General features: G+C 53.6%; 2 protein-coding genes across 7 annotated transcripts; one reads left to right on the top strand and one right to left on the bottom strand.

Annotated features, from left to right (window-relative positions):
- Positions 1-218: 218 nt before the first annotated feature.
- Positions 219-25,051, bottom strand: LOC136456295 (probable isoprenylcysteine alpha-carbonyl methylesterase ICMEL2). Of its 6 annotated transcripts, XR_010759397.1 has the most exons (13): positions 24,487-25,035; positions 23,191-23,267; positions 22,971-23,040; positions 22,799-22,879; positions 22,640-22,714; positions 22,430-22,531; positions 21,779-21,916; positions 21,275-21,340; positions 21,045-21,185; positions 19,949-20,084; positions 18,914-19,078; positions 18,207-18,552; positions 219-467 (listed from the first exon to the last, which is right to left on the bottom strand). XR_010759397.1 is itself a non-coding variant. In XM_066456108.1 (12 exons), exons 1-11 carry the CDS (start codon positions 24,696-24,698, stop codon positions 18,917-18,919), a joined length of 1,260 nt encoding a protein of 419 aa, XP_066312205.1. In that variant the 5' UTR covers positions 24,699-25,035; the 3' UTR covers positions 17,849-18,552; positions 18,914-18,916. The 6 variants fall into 6 exon arrangements, 5 of the variants coding, with proteins under 5 accessions (XP_066312205.1, XP_066312206.1, XP_066312209.1 ...); XM_066456108.1 differs by lacking the exon at positions 219-467 and having other exon boundaries at positions 17,849-18,552; XM_066456109.1 differs by lacking the exon at positions 219-467 and having other exon boundaries at positions 17,849-18,552; positions 19,949-20,039; positions 24,487-25,021.
- LOC136458587 (uncharacterized) lies at positions 8,381-9,565 on the top strand (the record flags this gene model as incomplete). Its single annotated transcript, XM_066458530.1, has 2 exons — positions 8,381-9,102; positions 9,289-9,565. Coding segments are annotated over exons 1-2 (999 nt in total), but the record flags the coding sequence as incomplete, so codon positions are not given.
- Positions 25,052-25,289: the final 238 nt, after the last annotated feature.

Here is a 25,289-nt window from a genome sequence, read left to right as displayed (position 1 = left end):
CGTCAGCTGCGAAGAGCGGCGGCGTTAAGAAGGCTGAGCAGAAGCCCCGGGAAACCAAAAAGAAGGTATTATAACGCTGCACCCATGCGTCATACTCATATCGATATATCCTTGTGATTGCCGTTACCTTGTGAATTGTGATCTGTTTCGTGATGATTTAAGTGCTTCGCATGATGAAACCTGCAGGTGAGGAGCAGCAAACCGGCGGCAGCCAAAAAGTGACAGTGTGAGACATAGTGGAGCTTCTTGCATGAGTGTCTCCATGCTGTGTTATGTATGAATTATGAACCCAGTCCTTCCTTTCTTGTATCTTCCATGTGACGATGTGTGCGTCCCTCATGCGATGACTGATGAATACTACAAATAAGACGTTGTAATTGTGTCATCGCCTTCTTCGTCCTTTGCCACTTGATGTTATATTAATGATAGTCATTTTCCAGCATAACTCCTTGTTCTAGCATAGTGATCTACACGATTTAGAATATCATATTATGTGCTTAAGCCTTGTTGAGTTGAAGATGTAAACAGAATGGTATACAGCAACCGAAAATAAACAAAGATAACTAGAAAAGGAAGCGGTTTTCAGACAGGTGTAACTTCGGTCCTGTTTAGAACCAATTATAAGCGGATTCTCGGCCACTGACCACGAGAATCACGTCAAACGCTCTGTGGCAGCGGCAGTTCTCATGACTGCGTAGGAGAGTAGGGCCGTGAGAATGAATTGCACGGTCGAGTTCCGGTACCATGGTCACGGAGCCAAAGTTCAGCTGCTGTATCGCGTGGCCGCACACCGCGGTCCCAAACATGGCCTTCTTGGTATTCTTAAAATTAGGTAGCTTCTCCTCTTGCATTCCTTTATCCTATGCCATCTACAAGTTCCACACAGACTACATGGCAAAAATGCCTTGAAAGAGGAGGAAAGCCTTATGCTAACCAAGGTTTTAAATCACGGACTATAACATTTAGCAGTAGCCTTTCTAGAAGCTATAAAAAGTTACAGCATAATATAGTGAAAGCTATTTCATTTAGCAGTTTTATAGAGGACATGATTTTTTATTGATTATATGGGAAAACATGTCATTAAGAAAATTTTGTAAACACAAACACTCAAATACATATATAAGGATAATATATTTCTAGGCCCACTAATAAACATTCATGCTAAAACAATCAATATACTCACGGCTATAATTAGCATTTATATTCCTTCAACGTTCAAAATCAAACAATCCAAAAAATTATTTGATATTCCCTCCATTTCGAATTGTAAGACGTTTTGGCTTTTTTAGATACATAACTTTTGCTATGCTCTTAGATATACACTATGTCTAAATACATACCGAAAGCAATGTATCTAGAAAAGGCAAAGCGTCTTATAATTTGGAAATGATGGAGTAGTTCAATTCACCATTTATATCAATTAAAGATCACATCAAAGATGCATAGATTATAGTCATCAAGAGCTAGGAATGAATATTTACCTTGGTCAATATTACCAGTCTCATGGCTAAGCCAAACAGCGGTGTTTAGTGGAGCCATAGCATCATTAGCGATAATAACGGAACAATTGACTATCATAGTGGTAGACCCTATAAAATAGCTACAGCAGTGTTATAACGGGCTATTTTAAAACCTTGGTCTTAAGCTAGTTCAATCGACGAAAGAAATATCCTAATACATTATCTTCTTTTGTTGTAAAATATACGTTATTTTTGTTGTCCTTAAAGTCAATGTTCTATAACTTTCAAAAAAATATGAAACAATGTATCAACATCATACCACCAAATTAATTTCATTAGCAAACTAAGCGTACTCAGTTGGCTAGGTTTCTTGTGGTGAAACCTGCTCATCGAAAGTCCTTGACTTGATATGAATGCTCGTATTTTTCTAGATTCATTCCAAGATTTAATAGTTGTCGGATACCATAAAAAGGGGTACCCTAAGCAGAAACCAAAAAACGGCTCAGACCCTAAACAAAAGCTAGAAAGACAAACGGGGTCTCAGCCAAAATCTCCGATTCGCCCGAGGCCCCCTCGCCGAGGTCTGCAATTCTCCGACTCGCCCGAGGCCCCCTCGCCGCTGACCTCGGGCGACCCCCCACCAAAGGCCTCGGCCGACCCCCTCTCGTCGCAGGCCTCGGCCGGGCCACCGATCCTCCGTCTCGCGCGAGGCGGGCACGGCAGCACTCCGCTGCCTCTTCCTCCTCCCGTCCCTCTGACAAAACGTCGTGTCGCATTAACTCAGCCAACTGCTGCCCCTGACATCAGCCGCATGCTCGGCACAGTACAGCAGAACGACTGACGGGACAGGAGGCAGGACTGGGCAGGGGTTACCCGCCACTGTGCTAACCACCATGCACATGATTGACGCACGTACCTCACTGTGCTGCCAACTCCTGCTCCGAGAACAACGCGGCGTGGGGAACCACATCTGGGATACTGTGGCCTCAGAATCAGTACCCAGGACCAATAATTCCCTCCAGGGCCTCGGCAGTTTGCTGCGGGGGCTCGGCAGCCTGAGGATCCATGTCCGTCGGGCCCCCCCGCGATGGCTCGGCCTCGGCACTTGCAGAGCCGCAGCCCCCTACGACGTCATCACACGATGGCCTGCACGTCGCCCGGACGGGGCTGGGGTTACCCGCCACTGTGCCAACCACTATGCGCGCGGTTGACGCCCATGCCTCACTGTGCTGCCAACTCCTGCCCCGAGAACAACGCGGCGTGGGGAACCACATCTGGGATACTGTGGCCTCAGAATCAGTACCCAGGACCAATAATTCCCTCCAGGGCCTCGGCAGTTAGCTTCAGGGGCTCGGCAGCCTGAGGATCCATGTCCGCCGAAGCCCCACGATGGCTCGGCCTCGGCATCGGCAGAGCCACGGCCCCCTACGACGTCATCACACGATGACCAGCACGTCGCCCGCCATGTCCTGCGTCAAGCTGTACGGGAGCCCCACAATGCACAAGACCGAGTACGACCGGCGCGTCACTTCTGCACGACAAGGACGGGGGCACTCCATCGACCATGCCACGAACAGTGGCCGGCTACAGGGCTCGGACACGCCACCCCTATTAATAAAGCGCTAGGTAGTAATATGTGTACGTTCCAGTTTCTCCCTTAGAGTATAAAAGTGAGGGACCTGGGGCCATTTCTAGGAAGAGGAGGAACGAGCAGAAAGACAAACACACTAATAGAACTACACACTTCCACGCTGCTTGGGAACAACGTCTCAAGCAACCCGCGCCACCCTCGCCGAGACCTGGGGCTAGCTCCCTCTCTCACCTAGCTTGTAACCCCCTACTACAAGCACTTCGGTGCAAGGAATACAAGATCGATCTCTCAGACTGGACGTAGGGCCTCGATTGCCCGAACCAGTATAAACCTTGTGTCTCTTTGCATCACCATCCGGGATTAGGGGCACGCAGCACAAATTCACTCGTTGGTTGAGGGACCCCCGGTTCCGAAACACCGACAGTTGGCGCGCCAGGTAGGGGCCTCTGCGTGTCAGCTTTGTCATCCTAGCAAGTTCCGGATGGCAGACCCCGTACGACCATTGCGTCTCGGCACCGTAGTTTGGTTCGGGAGCCTGGAGTTCATGTCTCTAGGGCATGAATACGACATGGTGCTCCTCACTCCTCGAGCCCCACCGTCCGACGATGAAGTCACGCCCCGGCAGCCCAGGCGCAGGCGGCGCCCGGGCGGCCGCTCTCGCCACGCTCGCCAGGCACGACGCGAGCAATGCCACCCCGACGCTACGCGAGCCCGGGGCGGCACGCCACTCCCCGCCGATACCCTACGACCAGCTGTTGGTACGGGGTCCCTGGCTGGGGACCTGCCTGGCCTGAGCATGGACGAAGGAAAATCGCCGGTGGCTCGCGCCGATGCCCAGTCATCTAGCTCCGCTCCACCACTCCCTGAAAAGCCGACCCCGGCGGGGCAGAATATGGAGACGGCACCGTCCCCATACCCCTTTGGGTTGAGAAATGCCACCGCCTCTTATGCTTACGCTTACGCTGCCGCTCACGAGCACCCCTCGGAACGCCGCCAGCGCTTCGCTCTCAACCTGAGCACCCACTCCGACCCCTCGGACGAGGACGAGGCATGGCCCGGGGTGGATTTCTCCGAACTCCACAACCCTGGGGCTTTGCGCCAATTCTTGGCCGCAAGCGACTACTGCCTCGGCTATTTCGACTCCGACGACGAAGGGACTCACGATCCATCCCGAGAGTGCTTCCACGTCGGGCTCGGGATGCCAACGGCGGGCGAAGAGGAAGAGAGGACAGGCAACCATTCACTGCCCCGGGCAGGGGCGGGTGATGCCACACCTCCGCGTCTCGAAGCCCCGGCAGCACGGAATGAGAATCCCATTTGCGGGGGGCATCGTCGCCCAGACCTGGAGCAGCTCCGCGAACTCCAGGCCAAGGTCGAACAGGACCGACTCCTTCTGCAACAGCTTCGGGACACTCTCGAACAGGAGCAGCGAGGGCGCGGTGAGGGCGGAGGAGCCCGAGGGAGGGCCCGTGACGTCCATCACCGCATCAACGATAACGAGGGGGGAGAGCCACCCCCAATCTTTAACCGCGCTAGCCAGAATGTCGCAGCAGCTGCGATGCTGGTCCGAGCGATGCCCGAGCCCTCCACCACCGAAGGGCGACGGGTCCGCGGAGAGCTCCACGACCTCCTCGAGACCGCAGCAGTGCAGCAGGCCGAAAGTTCTGCCTCCCGCCGGCGCGGAGGCGCTTCGGAGCAACCCACAACGCAACCTCGCCGGGGCCAGGATGCCTCGGTCCATCCCGAGGCCGCTCGCGCACCGACGGTCGACAGAGCCCCCTCGGTGCGCGATCGACTTAGGGACCAACGCGAGGCACAGGGCAACCACGAAGTAGTTGGCAGGCGACGGCGCCACGACGACGGAGCCGCCCGAGGCTACCACCCACACCAAGGCGGTCGCTACGACAGTGGTGAGGACCGCAGTCCTTCCCCTGAGCCGCCAGGACCTTGGGTCTTCAGCAGGGCCATCCGCGTTGCTCCTTTCCCCGCCCGGTTCCGACAGCCGGCCAACCTCTCAAAGTACAGCGGCGAGACCAACCCGGAACTCTGGCTCGCCGATTACCGCCTGGCCTGCCAACTAGGTGGCGCGGACGATGATCTGCTCATCATCCGCAATCTCCCTTTGCTCTTGTCGGACTCGGCGCGAGCCTGGCTTGAGCATCTCCCTCCCTCGCAAATCCACGACTGGCGCGACTTGGTTAGGATCTTCATCGGGAACTTCCAGGGCACTTACGTGCGCCCTGGGAATTCCTGGGATCTTAAGAGCTGCCGCCAGAAGCCGGACGAGTCTCTCCGAGACTTCATCCGGCGCTTCTCTAAACAGTGCACCGAGCTACCCAGCGTCGGCGACTCGGAGATCGTCCAGGCATTCCTCTCCGGCACCACTTGTCGGGACTTGGTCCGAGAGTTAGGACGCAACGTCCCGCGCTCTGCCGCCGCGCTCCTCGACATCGCCACCAACTTCGCCTCGGGCGAAGAGGCGGTGGGGGCCATCTTCCCCAACAACGACGCCAAGGGGAAGCAGAAGGACGAGGCCCCCGAGGCCTCGCCCACCCGTGTCCCTAAGAGAAAGAAGAAGGGTCGCCCGAGGAAGCAGGAGGTCCTCGAGGCCGTCCATGTCGCCACAACAGATCGCAGGAATCCCCGCGGCCCCGGGCTATTTGACGACATGCTAAAGAAGCCCTGCCCTTACCATCAAGGTCCGGTGAAGCATGCCCTCGAGGAGTGCACCATGCTCCGGCGTTACTATGCCAGGCTTGGGCTCCCCGACGACGATGAGGCCAGGAAAAGGGGCGCCGGCGAAAGAGACGGTGATAGAGATGATGGGTTTCCCGAGGTACGCAACGCCTTCATGATCTTTGGCAGACCCTCGGCATGCCTCACGGCACGCCAGCGAAAGAGGGAACGTCGGGAGGTCTTCTCGGTCAGGGTAGCCACCCCCCGGTACCTCGATTGGTCTCGGGAAGCAATCACCTTTGATCGGGATGACCACCCCGATTACGTTCCAAACCCCGGGCAGTACCCGCTCGTCGTCGACCCGATCGTCGGCAACACCCGGCTCACCAAAGTGCTCATGGACGGAGGCAGCGGCCTCAACATCCTCTATGTCAACACTCTGGAGCTCCTGGAGCTCGACCAATCACGGCTTCGAGGCGGTTCCGCGCCCTTCCATGGCGTCGTGCCAGGGAAGCGCACACGACCCCTCGGACGCATTGACTTACCCGTCTGCTTTGGCACTCCATCCAACTACCGTAAGGAGGTCCTCACCTTCAAGGTAGTTGAATTCAAGGGGGCTTACCACGCCATCTTGGGGCGCCCGTGCTACGCCAAGTTCATGGCGATCCCCAACTACACCTACCTCAAGCTCAAGATGCCAGGCCCCAACGGCGTCATCACCGTCGAGTCCACGTATGAACATGCATACGACTACGACGTCGAGTGCATCGAGTATGCCGAGGCCATCGTGGAGGCCGAGACCCTCATCGCCGATCTCGACCAGCTTGGTAGCAAGGTTCCCGACGCCAAGCGGCGCACCGGGACCTTCGAACCCGCGGAGGCCGTCAAGTTCGTCCCAGTCAATCCCACCGTCCCCGACGGTCGAGGACTGAAGATCAGCGCCACCCTCGACAGCAAATAGGAGGCCGTGCTCGTCGACTTTCTCCGTGCGAACGTCGATATGTTCGCATGGAGTCCCTCGGACATGCCAGGCATACCAAGGGAGGTCGCCGAGCACGCCTTAGATATCCGGGCTGGCTCTAGGCCGGCAAAACAGCGCCTACGCCGATTTGACGAGGAGAAGCGCAGGGCCATCGGCGAAGAAGTGCAGAAGCTCATGGCAGCCGGGTTCATCAAGGAAGTATCCCATCCAGAGTGGTTGGCTAACCCTGTACTAGTCAGGAAGAAAAGTGGCAAGTGGAGGATGTGCGTGGACTACACTGGTCTAAATAAAGCATGCCCGAAAGTCCCATTCCCACTACCACGAATTGACCAAATCGTCGACTCCACTGCAGGATGCGAAACCCTCTCCTTCCTTGATGCGTATTCCGGTTACCACCAAATCAAGATGAAAGAGTCTGACCAGCTCGCGACTTCTTTCATCACCCCATTCGGCATGTACTGCTACATAACCATGCCGTTCGGCCTCAGAAACGCAGGGGCTACTTACCAACAGTGCATGATCCAAGTCTTTGGCGAACATATCGGACGAACCATTGAGGCCTATGTGGATGACATCGTAGTTAAGTCTAGGAAGGCCGGTGATCTCGTCGGCGACTTGGAGGTTGCCTTCACATGTCTCAGAAAGAAGGGCATCAAGCTCAACCCCAAGAAGTGTGTCTTCGGGGTTCCCCGAGGCATGCTCTTGGGATTCATAGTCTCGGAACGTGGGATCGAGGCCAACCCGGAGAAGGTCTCGGCCGTGACCAACATGGGCCCGATCCGAGACCTCAAAGGCGTGCAGAGGGTCATGGGATGCCTTGCGGCCCTAAGCCGCTTCATCTCGCGCCTCGGCAAAAAAGGCCTGCCCCTGTACCGCCTCTTGAGAAAGTCCGAGCGCTTTTCTTGGACCACCGAGGCCGAGGAAGCCCTCGCCAGGCTCAAAGCACTGCTCACCAACCCACCCGTCCTGGTTCCGCCCACCGAGGGCGAACACCTCCTACTCTACGTCACCGCGACGACCCAAGTGGTCAGCGCGGCCGTAGTCGTCGAGAGGCAGGAGAAGGGACATACTCTGCCCGTCCAGCGACCTGTCTACTTCATCAGCGAAGTGCTCTCCGAAACTAAGACGCGTTACCCCCACATCCAGAAGCTGGTTTACGCCGTAGTCTTGGCTCGGCACAAGCTGCGTCACTACTTCGAGTCCCACCCGGTGACTGTGGTGTCGTCTTTTCCTCTGGGAGAGATAATCCAAAACCGGGAGGCCTCGGGTAGAATAGCCAAATGGGCTGTCGAACTCATGGGGGAGACCTTGTCTTTCGCACCTCGGAAAGCGATCAAATCACAGGTCCTGGCCGACTTTGTAGCTGAGTGGACCGACACACAGCTGCCACCCGTTCAAATCCAATCAGAATGCTGGACCATGTACTTCGACGGGTCTCTGATGAAGACTGGGGCCGGCGCGGGCCTGCTCCTGGTCTCGCCCCTCGGAATACACATGCGCTACATGATCCGGCTTCACTTCGCCGCCTCCAACAATGTCGCCGAATACGAGGCCCTCGTCAACGGCCTGCAAATCGCCATCGAACTTGGAGTACGACGTCTCGACGTACGGGGTGATTCGCAGCTCATCGTCGATCAGGTGATGAAAGAGTCAAGCTGCCACGACCCCAAAATGAAGGCGTACTGCGCGATAGTACGTCGCCTGGAGAACAAGTTCGACGGTCTCGAACTCAACCACGTTGCACGAAAGTTCAACGAGGCCGCGGACGAACTGGCAAAGATGGCGTCGGCACGGACCCCGGTCCCTCCGAACGTCTTCGCCAGAGACCTCCACAAGCCATCCGTCGACTACGCCTCGGCGACGGAAGAGGGCCCATCGGCCGAGCCCACCGCAGGGCCTGAGGCCCCCTCTGCCACCGAGACCCCGCCAGCCGAGCCCGAGGCCATGGCGATTGACGCAGAGCCTCCCAAGGCCGACCAAGGAACAGACTGGCGAGTCCCTCTCCTTGATCGCCTCGTCCGGGGAGAGCTTCCTGCTAACAGAACCGAAGCCCGACGGCTTGCGCGACGTGCCAAGACTTACGTCCTCTGCGACGGCGAGTTATATAGGCGCAGCCCATCTGGTATTCTCCAACGATGCATCACCACCGAGGCTGGCCAATCCTTACTTTGGGACTTGCACGCGGGAGTCTGCGGGCACCACGCGGCGCCTCGGACGCTCGTGGGTAACGCCTTCCGCCAAGGTTTCTATTGGCCAACAGCGGTGGCCGACGCCACGAAGCTAGTAAGCTCCTGCGAGGGATGCCAGTACTACGCTCGACAGACGCACCTCCTGGCCCAAGCCCTCCAAACCATCCCCATCACATGGCCATTCGCTGTGTGGGGGCTGGACATGGTTGGGCCTCTGCAGAAGGCACCCGGGGGCTATACCCATCTGCTGGTAGCTATCGACAAATTCTCCAAATGGATCGAGGCTCGTCCGATCGCTCAGATCAAATCCGAGCAAGCGGTGCTGTTCTTCACGAATATCATCCACAGATTCGGGGTCCCTAACACCATCATCACTAACAATGGGACACAATTCACCGGTCGCAAGTTCCTAACGTTCTGCGACGACCACCACATCCGGGTGGCCTGGTCGGCCGTAGGGCACCCAAGGACGAATGGCCAAGTAGAGCGTGCCAACGGCATGATCCTACAAGGCCTTAAGCCAAGAATATTCAATCAGTTGAAGAAGTTTGGCAAGAAATGGCTTGCCGAACTCCCGTCAGTCATCTGGAGCCTAAGGAATACCCCGAGCCGAGCCACGGGATTCACACCGTTCTTCCTGGTCTATGGAGCCGAGGCCATCCTCCCCACTGACTTAGAATACGGTTCCCCGAGGCTACAGGCGTACAATGAGCAAAGCAACCGCACTGCCCGCGAAGACGCCCTCGACCAACTGGAGGAAGCCCGAGACGTCGCGCTGCTACACTCAGCCAGGTACCAGCAAGCCCTACGACGCTACCAAGCCCGGCGCGTCCAAAGCCAGGACCTGAAGGTGGGTGACCTGGTGCTAAGACTGAGGCAGAGCAACAAGGGCCGCCACAAGCTGACCCCACCCTAGGAAGGGCCGTATATCGTCGTTCAAGTGCTGAAGCCCGGGACCTACAAGTTAGCCAACGAGAAGGGCGAAATCTTCACCAACGCCTGGAACATAGAACAGCTACGTCGTTTCTACCCTTAAATTTCCAAACGTTGTTTACATTGTTTCTCGAAATACAATAAAGAAGCGTTCTTTAGTTGTTATAATCTTTCGAGGAACCCCCTTATAGACAAATCGATTGTATAGAACCTAAGGACCGAAAGATCGTCTCAAAGGCGAAAAGGCCGGCCGAGCCGTGAGAACGGCCTATGCCTCTGGGCTACGGCAGCTCCCTCACCACCTTTTCGCCCAAAGGACAGCTTAGGCTCTGAGGAAGTTCTTTGCAGAGAGGTTGTCTATCGATAGGGGCTCGACGTCACTATAACGCAATAAGGGAGACTCGGCTCTGCCTCTGTAAAGTCGAGCCTCCCTCGGGGGCTAAAGGGGGAACCCCCCTAAGTCCCGGACACCATTTCTCAACCGTTTTCCGAAAATTTCCACGCCAAACTCTCTCGTGCTCCGACAGGACCATCGCAAAAAACCTAAGGACCAAAAGGTTGTCTCGAGGCCAAAGGGCCGGCTGAGTCGCGAGAACGGTCTACGCCTCAGGGCTACGACAACTCCCTCGCCACCCTCCACCAAGAGACGACTCAGGCTCTGAGAAAGTTCTTTGTGTACTTCCAAGAACGAGACAGAGAGCACAGACTCGGAAATAGAATGGAAAACGGTTAAGAAACACACATACGTAAATACTTAAAAGGCCTCGACGGCTATAAAAACGTCACGGTATGGCAACTAACTCAATCCGGTTACACGGCCCTCTTTTGGCCCAGATTAGGACTTAAGGATCGGCGGCCGGCGCAGGAGGGACCACCTCTTCTTCGAACAGCTTGGCCAACGCAGTGCCAGGCGCCTCGGCCGCCTCCAACAGCTTCACGACCTCCGCATCAGCCTCCTCGTCATCTTCTGGCAACACATAGCCGTCGCTGACAGCCTCGAGGTTGATGGCGTAGTGCGAGGAAACGACGGCCAGGGCGCGCTTGACACCCGTGTGTAACGCCCCTCGGAGTCTCTCGCGGACGTGGCCGCTCAACGCAATCAGGCGGCTCCCAAGGGAGCTAGCTGACTGGACCTCCTCGACGTCCAGAGCCTCGCAGGCGGACCGGACAGCGCTGCGCAGCGCCTTGTGCTCCCGGACCTCGACATCCAGCGCTGCTTGCGCTGCGACGGAGGCCTCAGCCGCCTGGGAGGCTTCTTTCTCCAGATCTACGTCGCAACAAGGGGTCAGGAGTCAAACGCGAACCAGGACAAAAAGAACAAGGAGCACGGTTCGGCGGAACTTACCCTCGGCCTTGCTCTTCCAATCTAAAGCCTCGACCCGAGAGGCCTCGGCCGCCCCAGTAGCCTCTGCCAAGGCGACTTTCGTCAGCTGATGCTCGCTCTGCTCTGCACCTAGCTGCCCGGCTACGGCCTTGGCAGAGGCCGTCGCCTCTTGGGCCCGAGACCTGAAGGAGTCTCGCTCCTCCTCCAGTTCCTTGATCTTCGCCACCAGAGGGGCAGACTGCTCCTTAGCCGTGGCCAACTCAGCCTGAAGGTCAGCACAACGAAGGCGGAGGTCCTCCACTTCCGCACTCCACGCCGACAAAAGCCCCTGGGCATCGGCAAGCAGGCCCTTCTGCCGCCGGAGCTGGTCCTAGATATCCCTCTCATTTCGCAGGAACACCGACTTCCCAAGGGATCGGGTCTCGAGCTCCTAAGAAGGCAAAACAAAAAGCGCACGTTAAACACTGCGAGGGGGCTCGGAAAGAAAACAACGCGGCACGAAGGAGGAAAGCACTTACCTGTGTGACACCGGGCAAGTCCCGCCCCATAATAGTCATCGCTGTCTCCAGCGACCGCACTGCCAATTGGCGGTACTGCTCGAGGGTGTCCCAATGCCCCCCCTCTGCGGTATCTTCAAGGGCGAACACGGGCTCCCCCTCAGGGTCAGCCCGGTTCCGCCAGAAAACCCACGGGAAGTTCCACCCACGGGGCTCGGGCCGTAGCCGGGCAAGGGCCGAACTCCCCTTGGCGGGATCCGGGACTGGTTGCTCCGCAGCACTGGCCACCTCGACGTCCGCCGCCTCCTTCCCGTGGGAGGAATCATCAGACGAGATTGTCTGAACCAGGCGCGGCGCCAAAACTTGCTCCATCTCCACCTCCATCGCCTCGGCCTCGACGGACCCAGGGGCTCTGGCCTCCGCCATCTCTACCTCGGTTGCCCCGGCAGCCACCGCCCTGACTTCGGAGGTCTTGGGGGCTTCGGCCTCACCCTCAATGGCCTCGGCAATGGAGGACGCCCCATCCTCCTTCACCCCAAGACCCACGACGTCACGGGACGTAGGCTCCTCCTCCTCCACTCGCTCCGCGGCCGCCTCGGCACCCTTTTCCTGGGCAGCCGCCTCCTCCGAAACGGCCCCGCCCGACGCCGCGCCACGCTGCACGCCAGCCTGCGCCTCCGCTGCCTGATGGGCGGAGGAGCTAACGTTCACCTTGAGTGCCTTATGGGGCGCCAAGGCAGGATCTTCCACCAGATGCGTCTGGCTGGGAACAAAGACACTCCCAAGGTCAGCATGCGACCAAGGGGCAAACAAGAAGTACTACGGACTCCACCAGAAAAGACGCTTACCGCGAACATGGACGCCGCCACTTCGACACCGCCAGCCTCCTCTGCAACGGTGGCGGTGGTGGCAGCGGTGTGGCCTCGGTGTCCACCAATGCTAGCTGGCCTCCGTCGGACCCTGGCACCTCCTCGACCCTTCGCGGAGACAATGGGGTCGCCCCCACCGTCGCCCGCTCCACCTCCACCATCGAACTCATCGGGCAGACGGCACGCTCCTCCGACACCCGCGCCTCGGGCGTGTCGGCCTCAGCCCTGGGACGGGCCGCCACCGGCCCCAGGACACCTCCTCCTAGGGGCGTCAGGCTCCTTGCCGGCGCCCCAGGCAATAGCTCCCTAATGTCGGGGAGGTGTTCCAGGCAGGCCGTCCCCACCTCGCGCCCGCCGCCGTCGCTCGAAGAATCCGACACCGACGACGAGGGAGACGGCTCCAACAGGAGACCGTCGAGACTCTGACGCCGGCGACGGGCGTCCAGCTTTTCGCGCGCGAGGAGCTTCTTCGTGCGCTTCGCCTCCTTGGCATCTTTCTTCTTCTTCGCCTCCTCGGCGCGCGCCCTGTTCACGGATCGCCGCCGGGCGTCCTCGGGAACGGGCGGCGGGGAGCCTCGCACGTCTCTTATCCCCTGTGGGAACGACGAAGTAAGACGACAGACAAAAAAGGCGAAAAACAAGAAGGCCGCGAGAGCCTCGACAACATCCAACTTACCAGCGAGACATACCCCTGCGACGGGCGCATCGGGAACGGCACCAAATCGTCAATCTTCGGCTTCCCGTCTACCGCCTCTCTCACCCGACGCAGGGTCTCGTCGTCGGTAAGAGCGAAGGCGGACATCTTGACACCGGCGATCAAATCGCCCGGGGTCATCTCGAACAGCCGCCGCCGCCGGGCCATCAGAGGCAACACCCTCCGGTGGTGAAAAGCCGCCACAACCACGGCCGCTGAAAGGCCGTGGTCACGCAGCTTCCCCAAGGCCCTCAAGAGCGGTTCCAGCCTAGGCTGATTGGCCTTGACGACGCCGTATCCCCACTTCTCCGGTTGACTCTCTACAACCCGCCCGGTATAAGGGGGAAGTCCTCCGCCGTCGTTGCGGAGGTAGAACCAGCCGTCATACCAACGACGGTTGGACGTTGACAGCTGGGCCGGGATATAGAGGGACTGCCGGTCTTGGCGCACGTGAAGGGTGCAGCCGCCGGCCCTCTGCGCCTTCCGGGCCCCCCTCGTTCCCCCCGGCTTGGTGGTGAACATCGCCCGGAACAAGTGGAGCCATAACTCCCAGTGGGGAGCGATCCCCAAGTACCCCTCACAGACGGCGACAAAGATGGCCGCCTGCGCGATGGAGTTAGGGCTGAAATTCTGGAGCTCCACGCCATAGTAGTGCGGGAGCGCCCGCATGAAGCTATCCACCGGCGACCCGAGGCCTCGCTCGTGGAAGACGGTGAAGCTCACCACGTAGCCATCGCGCGGCCTCAGCTCCGACTCGCTCCCCGGAGCAATCCACTCCGGCTCGTCAGGATCGGTGATCGGGCGAAGAAGACCGGCCTCCACGAGCGACTGCAGCTTCTCCTCGGTGACATCAGACCGCTCCCAGGGATCCGCCGGAAGGATGACGGGACCACCTGCCATTGCGCGGCGGGGGACGCTGCTACAGCGGTAATCTCTCTCTCTCTCTTTCGTTCGGTCTCTCTCTCTCGCCCTTCTCCTCCCCGCTCTATGCTCTCAACGACGGCACGGAGGCAGCAAAAGCGAACGCAGAAAAGGTAAGGAGGGGGAGGGCGAGGCTATTTGCGCATTTATGCAGGGACGAGTCGAAACCGACGGGCGACGAAATCGGGGAAGTTTTCCCAAAAAATCCGCTGCGGTTACCCAGATCCGGTCTTACCGCCCACACGCCCATTCCCTCCTCATTAATTGCGCGTGCAGTTACGTCCCGTCGACTGACGCCACGTCGTGCCCAACCGCAGCAGCAGCAGGCGCCGTTTCACCTCCCCAAAAAAGCTGCCTCAAAAGGCGCGCCTGCCGTTGCTAACCGCAGGGAGAGAGGTAACCCCCACCCGATTCCTTTCAGGCAAAGGAACTGGGCACCGAGCCTACTACGGTCTAGGGGTTCGAAGGCTGGGCCCTCAGGGGTTTCGACAGCCGCCCCAGGGCAACAGAGTCAGGGGCGACTACGGGCGAGCCTATGCGAGGCCGAGGCCCAAGCAAGCGAAACGCTTGGGACGCCCTGTGTCGTGTCCGAGACCGGCAGGGAGGTCTCCGAATGGGATCCCACCGTAGGGAGGCACCGAGCCACCGAGGCCCAGCGAACGGCCTCGGCACCCACTAGAGAAACCCTCCGGTACTCTTGGAGCGCGTCTCCGGACCGCTAGCCGACCCCCAGCGAACGGGGGTACGGGCCTCCACTCGGACTTACCCGATAACAGCTCACCGGAAATGCCGTCGCTCGCGCCCACCGAGGGTAGCGTGGCATCTTCCACCCCTCCTTCCGAGCGAAAAGGAAGCGCGAGGGTCGAACAAAAAGTCAGGAGAATCCCTGACGGCCCTCTTGCTCCGCGCAGAGGCTAAGGGACTCTTCCTGCGAAACATTGCCGAGTCCCAGCGACTTGGGCTCGCACACGAGGGGGCTCGGCAATACAAACCCTCCTTCCGAGCGAAAAGGAAGCGCGAGGGTCGTTCAAAAAGCCGGAAGAATTCCTGACGGTCCTCTCGCTCCGTGCAGAGGCTAGGGAGCTCCTTCCGCAAAAGACGCTGAGACCCCGCGACCTAGGCTCGCACCCGAGGGGGCCTCGGCCGACAGACCCTCACGCGCGAGGGGCGAACCAAAAGCCAGGGGGACCTCTGACCGCTCTCTCGCTCCGTGCGAGAGACTCGGGGGCTCCTCCTGCAACTTTGCCGAGACCCAGCGGCTCAGGCTCGCACACGAGTGGGCTCGGCAAACAGCCCCCGTCCGAGCGAAAAGGACGTGAGGGAGACGGACAAAAAAGCCGGGAAGACCCCTGACCGCCCTCTCGCTCCGTGCGGAGGCTCGGGGGCTCTTCCTGCACCCGAGATAAAGACAAGCGACCCAAGCCCGTTACGGTCCAGGGGTTCGAAGGCTGGGCCCCCAGGGGTTTCGACAGCCGCCCTAGGGCAAAAGAGTCAGGGACGACCACGGGCGAGCCTGTATGAGCGCGCCCTGTGTCGTGTCCGAGACCGGCAGGGAGGTCTCCGAATGGGATCCCACCGTAGGGAGGCACCGAGCCACCGAGGCCCAGCGAACGGCCTCGGCACCCACTAGAGAAACCCTCCGGTACTTTTGGAGCGCGTCCCCGGACCGCTAGCCGACCCCCAGCGACCGGGGTATGGGCCTCCACTCGGACTTACCCGATAACAGCTCACCGAAAATGCCGTCGCTCGCGCCCACCGAGGGTAGCATGGCATCTTCCACCCCTCCTTCCGAGCGAAAAGGAAGCACGAGGGTCGTACAAAAAGCCGGGGGAACCCCTGACGGCCCTCTCGCTCCAGGCGGAGGCTAAAGGGCTCTTCCCGCAGCATCGTCGAGGCCCTGCGATCCGAACTCGCACCCACGGGCCCGGCAAACACAATGTAAACCCCTCACTCGAAAGAGAGAAAAGCCCCTGGAGAAGTGAAATCACTCCTCCAGGGCCTCGGGGGCTACACCCGGCGGGTGCGCTCGCGCGCACCCACCAAAACCTCGAGTACGAAACACCATCCCGACAGGAACTATCAAGGGCCGATTCTCGTCAGAACCTCAGGGGGAGTGCCTCCACTCCCCCCAAGGCTCGGGGGCTACTATCGGATACCATAAAAAGGGGTACCCTAAGCAGAAACCAAAAAACGGCTCAGACCCTAAACAAAAGCTAGAAAGACAAACGGGGTCTCAGCCAAAATCTCCGATTCGCCCGAGGCCCCCTCGCCGAGGTCTGCAATTCTCCGACTCGCCCGAGGCCCCCTCGCCGCTGACCTCGGGCGACCCCCCACCAAAGGCCTCGGCCGACCCCCTCTCGTCGCAGGCCTCGGCCGGGCCACCGATCCTCCGTCTCGCGCGAGGCGGGCACGGCAGCACTCCGCTACCTCTTCCTCCTCCCGTCCCTCTGACAAAACGTCGTGTCGCATTAACTCAGCCAACTGCTGCCCCTGACATCAGCCGCATGCTCGGCACAGTACAGCAGAACGACTGACGGGACAGGAGGCAGGACTGGGCAGGGGTTACCCGCCACTGTGCTAACCACCATGCACATGATTGGCGCCCGTACCTCACTGTGCTGCCAACTCCTGCTCCGAGAACAACGCGGCGTGGGGAACCACATCTGGGATACTGTGGCCTCGGAATCAGTACCCAGGACCAATAATTCCCTCCAGGGCCTCGGCAGTTTGCTGCGGGGGCTCGGCAGCCTGAGGATCCATGTCCGTCGGGCCCCCCCGCGATGGCTCGGCCTCGGCACTTGCAGAGCCGCAGCCCCCTACGACGTCATCACACGATGGCCTGCACGTCGCCCGGACGGGGCTGGGGTTACCCGCCACTGTGCCAACCACTATGCGCGCGGTTGACGCCCATGCCTCACTGTGCTGCCAACTCCTGCCCCGAGAACAACGCGGCGTGGGGAACCACATCTGGGATACTGTGGCCTCAGAATCAGTACCCAGGACCAATAATTCCCTCCAGGGCCTCGGCAGTTAGCTTCAGGGGCTCGGCAGCCTGAGGATCCATGTCCGCCGAAGCCCCACGATGGCTCGGCCTCGGCATCGGCAGAGCCACGGCCCCCTACGACGTCATCACACGATGACCAGCACGTCGCCCGCCATGTCCTGCGTCAAGCTGTACGGGAGCCCCACAATGCACAAGACCGAGTACGACCGGCGCGTCACTTCTGCACGACAAGGACGGGGGCACTCCATCGACCATGCCACGAACAGTGGCCGGCTACAGGGCTCGGACACGCCACCCCTATTAATAAAGCGCTAGGTAGTAATATGTGTACGTTCCAGTTTCTCCCTTAGAGTATAAAAGGGAGGGACCTGGGACCATTTCTAGGAAGAGGAGGAACGAGCAGAAAGACAAACACACTAATAGAACTACACACTTCCACGTTGCTTGGGAACAATGTCTCAAGCAGCCTGCGCCACCCTCGCCGAGACCTGGGGCTAGCTCCCTCTCTCACCTAGCTTGTAACCCCCTACTACAAGCACTTCGGTGCAAGGAATACAAGATCGATCTCTCAGACTGGACGTAGGGCCTCGATTGCCCGAACCAGTATAAACCTTGTGTCTCTTTGCATCACCATCCGGGATTAGGGGCACGCAGCACAAATTCACTCGTTGGTTGAGGGACCCCCGGTTCCGAAACACCGACAATAGTGTTATTTTTTTTAATGATGGTATCTCATCGAATCACTTGATATGGACGCTCATATTTTTTCTAGATTTATTTAAATATTTAATAGTATGTTCATAAGAGTGAGTGTACTTTGATTAAAAAAATAGTTTCATTAAATCTGAATCTTCCATGCAATGTTTCTTGAGAGTGCATTTTAGTATTAGATGTTAACAAAATCTGTTATAAACTTATCAAAGTTAGGTGAAAACTAAAATAACTTGCATTTTGAAACGAATTATATATTGTTTTTTTATAGTGCATTCTGCTATTATAGATGTCAACAAATTCTTCTATAAACTTAGTCAAGAGTTTGATTTAGGCTAAAATTAAAATGACTTACATTTTGGAACGAGGCGCAGAAAACATATTACAAGCTTTTGTGCAATACAATATACAACATTTTATACAGCTTCGCAAAAAAAAAAAGATGATGTGGTTTCCATTTCCAGTCGTGTATGTTAGTATGTAGCTTCTTCCTCTCGTACTGCGTACCGGCCACCAGTTTCACATAGACCAACATTGTGCAACTAAAGAAGACACGAGAATTCTTTGCTTGCCTGATCCAATCTAGCTCAACGGCTCCCCAAGCACCCTTTCCTCACGGAGGTGCAAAATCCACAGATCCAAGCTTCTCCATGCTTCATGCTAGATATTTTCCATACAGACGAATTTGAAATGATCCGTACCTAAAACGTTTTGAAAAAGAAAAGGTCTCACTAATATGCAAACTAAATCTTTCTCCGGGTATACATATTACTCAATGAGGAAATTCATCTAAATCCTCATCTTTATGCTCTACATATGTATGTGGTTCAAAGCATTTAGAATTTTAGATTGATGCTTTTCTATGCAGCAATAGCTTACTGAAATAATGGGAGAAGGATAAAATATTAGTCTGGGATTCGTCTACTGATGAGAAACCAAACACTCAAGTGCTTTACTAACCTAACCTAATTTGCAAAACTTTTTTGGACAAACCAAACTAAAAAAAATGTTTGTAAAGGAGACAGAGCATACGGAAAAAGACTAAGGTGTGGACAGCACTACCTGCTAGAATGGACTAATTTGGCGGGCCAACTTTAATTGCCACTCAAAAACTAATCTCTTTGGAGTTGGTGCTGAAGCAATCTTTTGACGTGCAATTGCATCATCAGCATGAATAATAGACAACACGTCTTCAACCAATGGATCTCTTCCACCCCTAAGAGGGTCCTATGGGGAAAAAATGAAGAAACAAGTTATAATAATGCAAAGTTGAGTGAGATACTCTAGCAAACCATAATAGAATACATTCTGCAGTGATGTTCAGGTAGTTGCGTTAGTTCTGACCACACTAATTAAAGGAAGTTCAAGGAAACACACCATAAAGTTTTCATCTTAATATCAAACAGTATAAAACATGGCAATAAGATCGATACATGCATATCTCTGGAGCAAGTTCTGACATCCATCAAACATAAGTCCCAAATTGCAGTCACTACCAGGTTTCTCAGTAACACCCAAGAATAACTTGGTTAGAAACTGAAAAGAAACCAGTGGCATTCTATGGCATATCAAGTTTCCCTTTAACTTTACAAGCACATTTTTTTCATGAAACAATGGCCTATGTGATTTAGCCAAAAATTAGTCATGAGTTGGTTAACCAGAAAGATACACTATGAGCTGCATCAGTAAGTGTTAAACTTTTTATTTTAATCCAACAGCATCACAAGAAAAGTTTTTTTCGTAAGTGATGACAAGCCAATTATTAATAATTTAGACAGCGATGACTACTTTCTTCCCAAATAGAAGAATCCAGGCCTTCTACAAAATCAGGGGTAAGATATATTTTGCCCCAATCAAGAAGCAAGAACTAGAGAAATGCTTGTAAACCCCAACATCCATAAACAACCCTCAGATGTAGATGTCCACCAAACTTAGTAAAATAAAAGGAACCAATCCAATTTGCAAATATTTATGTATCAACAAGTAACAGTGTTATCAAATTTACTGTACATCTACATACTATCAAGTATTAACAGAGCTTGAAAAGTTAGAAACATGTGGAAAATTAATTCTCTATAGAAGTTCAAGATATGAAACCTGTAAAAAGATATCTGTATGTGTTTTCCCTTCGTACAATAGTAACCTTGCTTGAGCACCAACTTGTTGGAGGACATCAGCAAAAGTTTGACTGCGCATGGAAGATAGAGTAGCTCGTAACATGAAATTGAGAAGGCTGTATTTGTTACATGATGGGAAGTCCATCCAAAAAAATATATCAATCTACAGTAGAAGCAGAGAAATATACACAAAGGGAAGTCCCAGTTGATCACAGAAGATTAGCAAGTATAGCAAGCAATCTCATTGTAATGGTTTTGCTCAAAAAATCTGACCGTTGATTTTACATCTGAGGAGAAGACAATATTCTCGTAAAACTTGGCAGTCGACATTCTAATCAAGCAATGCTTCAGTTTACCAGTATTTATTCCGGAGTCTAGAAGGACAAAGGGATTTCACCTCGAAGTGTTGTGGGAAATTTTTGTTTAGTTTTTTAACCAGAAAAGCTGAAAATTATGTCTATCAACCTTCCAGCCTGTATATACAGTTTACACACAGTGTTGGTGTTCAAGGAATATCTTAATACAGGAAAAGAAATGGTAAATTTGTAAAAGGCGGAGGGTTGAAGGAGCACCACAGTTTTTTAGAAAAAGGAATAAATTATATTCCGGCCTCTGCAAGAGTTTTGCACACAGCCATTCATTATTACAACGAAGGAGCACCACAGTAGCAGGAATCTTTAGACACCTTAAAACCGTACTTTAATCCTCCTCAGCTTGGTGCATGGCTTCATGAATCCATCTAGTAAATTCTATTGAACTGGTTTGTATCATGTCAATAGCCAATAAATTTTTAATTCAGATCAGCATCCAATGAGTTAAGCAGCTGTAGGAAAGTTGCTTTTGTCAAATTCAAGGGCTAATGGATTTCGACCGTCATAGGGAAACCTTTCAACATGACAACATGACAAGCATAGAGAAATCATGTCAACCAAAACTCTAGGTTCACTTGATTTTTGCCCTTCACCTAAACAAACATCTATAGAACATAGAGAAATCATGTCAACCAAAACTCCAGGTTTACTTTATTTTTGCCCTTTCACCAAAACAAACATCTAGAAAAAGGAATATGAACAAACCTGGCAGATGATGGTATTGAATAATCTCCAGTTCCATGCATAAGAACAATAAGAGGCAGAAGAGCTATGGTTTCAGCACTTGACGTCTTGGCAACAATTTCAGGAGAATATCGTGACAATGATTCCTCTCCTTCCATTATGCTGAAATTGTAGTTCAAATTCTTCCTTAATCCTTACTGTTATATCTAATCGTTACTAGATGCCACTTCATTAGATATTCAATTTAATACCTGAGGAATATTGAGCGATAAAGACCACGCTCGTGGAAATGGTCAACCAAATTATGTATGTTGTATCTGCAAGAAAACGCTTTTACTGATAAATCCAAGTCAACCAGATGCAATGCAGTGATGAAGATCATTAGCTTCGTTTTCATATTTTAGGAAAGTTCATTATTGGATAGGTTACATCTATATCACATCACAAGTAAACAGACAGAAGATTTTTAGTGCATTCACATTTGAAGACTCAAAATGGGCAATTACATGTTTCCCCAGTGGCACTTGGTGCAAACAACACCTTCTGCAGAAGATACTCATATGTTGAGGACAATATGATATCTTATCTTTTGGCTACAGATTTTAAGTTCAAAAGGCATGATCCTAAAAATTCAGGATAGCTTAAACAGAGCTCAGCTGCCTGAAGCCATGTGCGTTGTATTAGCTCATCAATCTGCAGGACTCAAAATATTCGTGCAATAGAAGGCTAATGAATGACGGAACCTAAGATCTCACCCTCCAGATAAACCGAAGTATGCTTTGATTTGGGTAACACTCCAAGAAACAGGATGGCCACCAGATTCTTTTACTGCTTGCTCCATGAGGGCACAGGCAGCAATATGTGCACCTGCTGACTGACCCATCAAGTAGATCCTACAGATTCATTAATTCTACTCAAGTTATTAAGTGTTAAAATGGAACCGGATTTTGCATTCAAATATAACCAAAGTTCACCAGTACTGAAAACCAAAGGATATAAAGATTCATCATTAACAGAATGCACAAGGATAAGCAAATATTTCTGCTACTTAAAGCTGGAGAAAATAGAATGGGTAAGGTTCTATGAGAACGTCCAATGGCAACGAAGCAAACAACAGACTAGGTCAACTTTCCTCCCCAGTGACTGACGCATCAATTCTTTTAGCAACTATGACTTAAATTGATAGCCTTTAGCAGCTATAGAGTGTAAACCACAAGTCACAAACACTAACATGATGGGAGCTGGCCCGCTGGCCTCTCCTTGTAGTTTTTTTCATCTTAATGAAATGACATGCAGCTCTCCTGCATTGTTTGAGAAAACATACACTGACATGATAGCTCTTAACATGAAATTATGCAAATTTCCATGCTAAGTTAACTAGAGAAATTAAAAAGTTGCTCGCTTACTGATTAGGATCTCCTCCGTAGCTGGCGATGTTGTTGCACACAAAAGAAATACCCTGAGAAGCATCATGAACCATGTCGCCTATTGTACCTTGTGGGAAATTTCTGAAAGGAATATTTGATTGTTATGTCAAGCAAACGAGATACAAAAAGACTCCATAATCCCTCATAAGTAATAGAAAAACATAGCAGTAAAACTCAAACAACTAGCACCTGTAATCAATGCAAGCAACTATTATTCCTCGCTCTGCCAATCGTCGTCCTAGAAGAGCACCCCATGCCTTGTAACTATAAGTAAACAAATTCATCAATAAAGATAGTCACCAAGTATTACTGCAGTATTCTTTCTTTTCCAGAATCATCAATACTAACCCAATAATCCATGCTCCACCAGTTACAAAGGCCATCACTGGGCAGGGCCTACTATTATCTTCTGGTATGTATAGATCCAACCTGTATAGTTTAATACTCATCACATTATTCGACCATGTATAGGAAATACTAGCTGTGTTTCCAGCTATGTGGCCTTCCCAACTGATGTTACCTGTTTCTGGGTTGGTCTCCATAGACTACACTTCTACGAACCTGGCTTGAAAAAAAATAGTAATATCCAACTGTAAACCAAGAAAAGATGTTTCAGAACTTAGAAAAGATATCATATTCCTGTGAAAGGAGTCATAACCATAAGGTCCCTTCAAGACAAACTCAAACGTATATATTAAAACAACAGATCATACTCTGTTAACAGGTAGGCTTCAATATACCTTGTAGGAATCCTGGCATAAGTAAAATTGCATAGATTGTGAGTGAAAGGAGTTGTGACATCCATCGGTAACCTAACCTGAATATAATAGTAAAAATCAGAAGGAATATCAAAAACACCAACAGTAATGTTATTTATCAAAGCATTCAGACAAAATGGAGAACACTGGTGATGTATTATATCTAGATGAATACGAAGTTTTCCAATACACAGAGAATGACACTACTACAGTGCACATGACATCGAAAAGACTAGAAAATACAAGGCCTGTATAGTGTTGTCACTTTCAATGCTGAACCTTGCGTACTTCTATAATGGCTCTGTACGCTCTTATTAGTACCTTAAGACCTTGCACATGTTTCTACGAAAGTGTATTTGTGAGTTCTGAGACCCTCTATCATGTGTTTAATTGCAATAGTCCAACAGATGTAATTTTCTAAACAAGATGTAGAGCTCAGTCTCCAAAGAAAGAAATTGGTATTATTACATCACGAAATTCAGCAGCCAGATTAAGGTAATCACGAACATGCCTACCTCATTGCCCTCATTAATCAAATATGAAATCAATAATCAGCATGTTCGCTTGTTGGTTTCAGCCAGGGCTTATCAGCCAGCTAACAGTATTTTCCTAAAACAACAAACCAGCACCAGCCGGACTTATTAGCCTAGAAACCAACCAGCGAACATGATGAATGATTAGCTGCTTAGCTGTTAAGTCAAAAGCAAGTGGGCTGCACATGACCAATCAACAGTACACTAGCATGACTGCATCAGCATGCACATCCTTTTCACAAAGTTTTCAGAACAGAACGGAAACAGAGACGAGGTGTGCTACTCAGCAGCATAAAAAGTCTGCACGCAAATGAAACCCAGAATCGTCGAGCACTCTGCAGTCTGCACCCGTGTGCACCCAGCTTTAGACCCAACAAGACTCTCCCATCCACCCTTGTCGAGAAAGTTCCATACGCAATCGGCAATTGCATCATCCTTTCAGCCGTTCTTATCAATTAAACCCCATTTTGCATCTGCGTCAAAGCTGCCTTCTCGACGCAACGGCGTATGAGTACTGTAGTAGAAGTGTAGAACCACCAACCGTAAGCGACTTCACTCGGCCGTCCCTCCAGAGCATCGAATCCTTCGCGCGCAGCGCGGGCTAGCATCGTGCAGCCCGTCGCACGCCGGTGACTAGCTAATCAACTGCTTCGTCAAGGTTGATAGACGAGATGGACTAAGCGCTTGGAATTCATCGAGGCAAGGACGACCACTGGACGAGAGCTAGTGAGGAAGTCCGGATTACCCGAGGTACTGGAGGAGGGTGAAGGTGAGGCGCGAGACGAGGTAAGTCTCGGAGGCGGCGTGCCCCACGTCCTCCCGGAACGACGACGACTGGTGCCTCAGGCTACCGGGCCTCGGAGGCGCGGTCTGCACGGGCGACGAGGAGCGGCGGCGGCGGCCGGCCGAGTCGCTCCGCGCCAGGAGCGCGCCCGCCTCCTCGACGGAGGCCCGCATTGCGAATGCGAAGCAGAGGCCCCGCCGCGGCCGCGCAGCGGGGAGATTCGAATTGGCTTTTGGCCGGGCGCGGGTGCGTGGAAGGGAGCGACGGAGCGGGGGCAAGCGGGCGAGTCGACGGGGGCGTGCTCGTGAGGCGGCGGGGCGGGCCTAAATAGGGGCAGGCGGCGGAGTCGTGTGACGTGTGAGCACTGAGGAGCGCGAGTGCGTGCACGACGTGGGACGCGTCACGCGTGGGGGCACTTGGGAGCGCGGCGAGGTGCGAGCACAACAGATGGCGATTCAAAGTTTTGCGTTGCTTCCGGCAGCCGCATCCTTCCTGTCCCTGCACGACGGCCAAATTGGGGCGGGCGGGGGCTTTCGGCGCTGCTTGGGTTTTCGTTCAAAAAAGCCCTGCCGATCTTTGTCTGGTTGAAAATTGCCCTGGGCGGCAAATGGTAGCAGCACACGTATGCTTTGCTCACAGCGGCGGTGAACACGTGGCATCCAGGCAGAAGACCGTGAATGGCCCTGTGCACCACCAGCACACGAAATTGCGTTTCGATTCTCTGTTCTCTCGTAAATTCGTGTACCAATTCTTCTTGGGGAAAA

This window comes from Miscanthus floridulus, chromosome 6, assembly GCF_019320115.1.
Source record: "Miscanthus floridulus cultivar M001 chromosome 6, ASM1932011v1, whole genome shotgun sequence".
NCBI lineage: Eukaryota > Viridiplantae > Streptophyta > Magnoliopsida > Poales > Poaceae > Miscanthus > Miscanthus floridulus.
The sequence above is the reverse complement of the archived record's forward strand: the minus strand, read 5'-3'. Positions and strand labels throughout refer to the sequence as shown.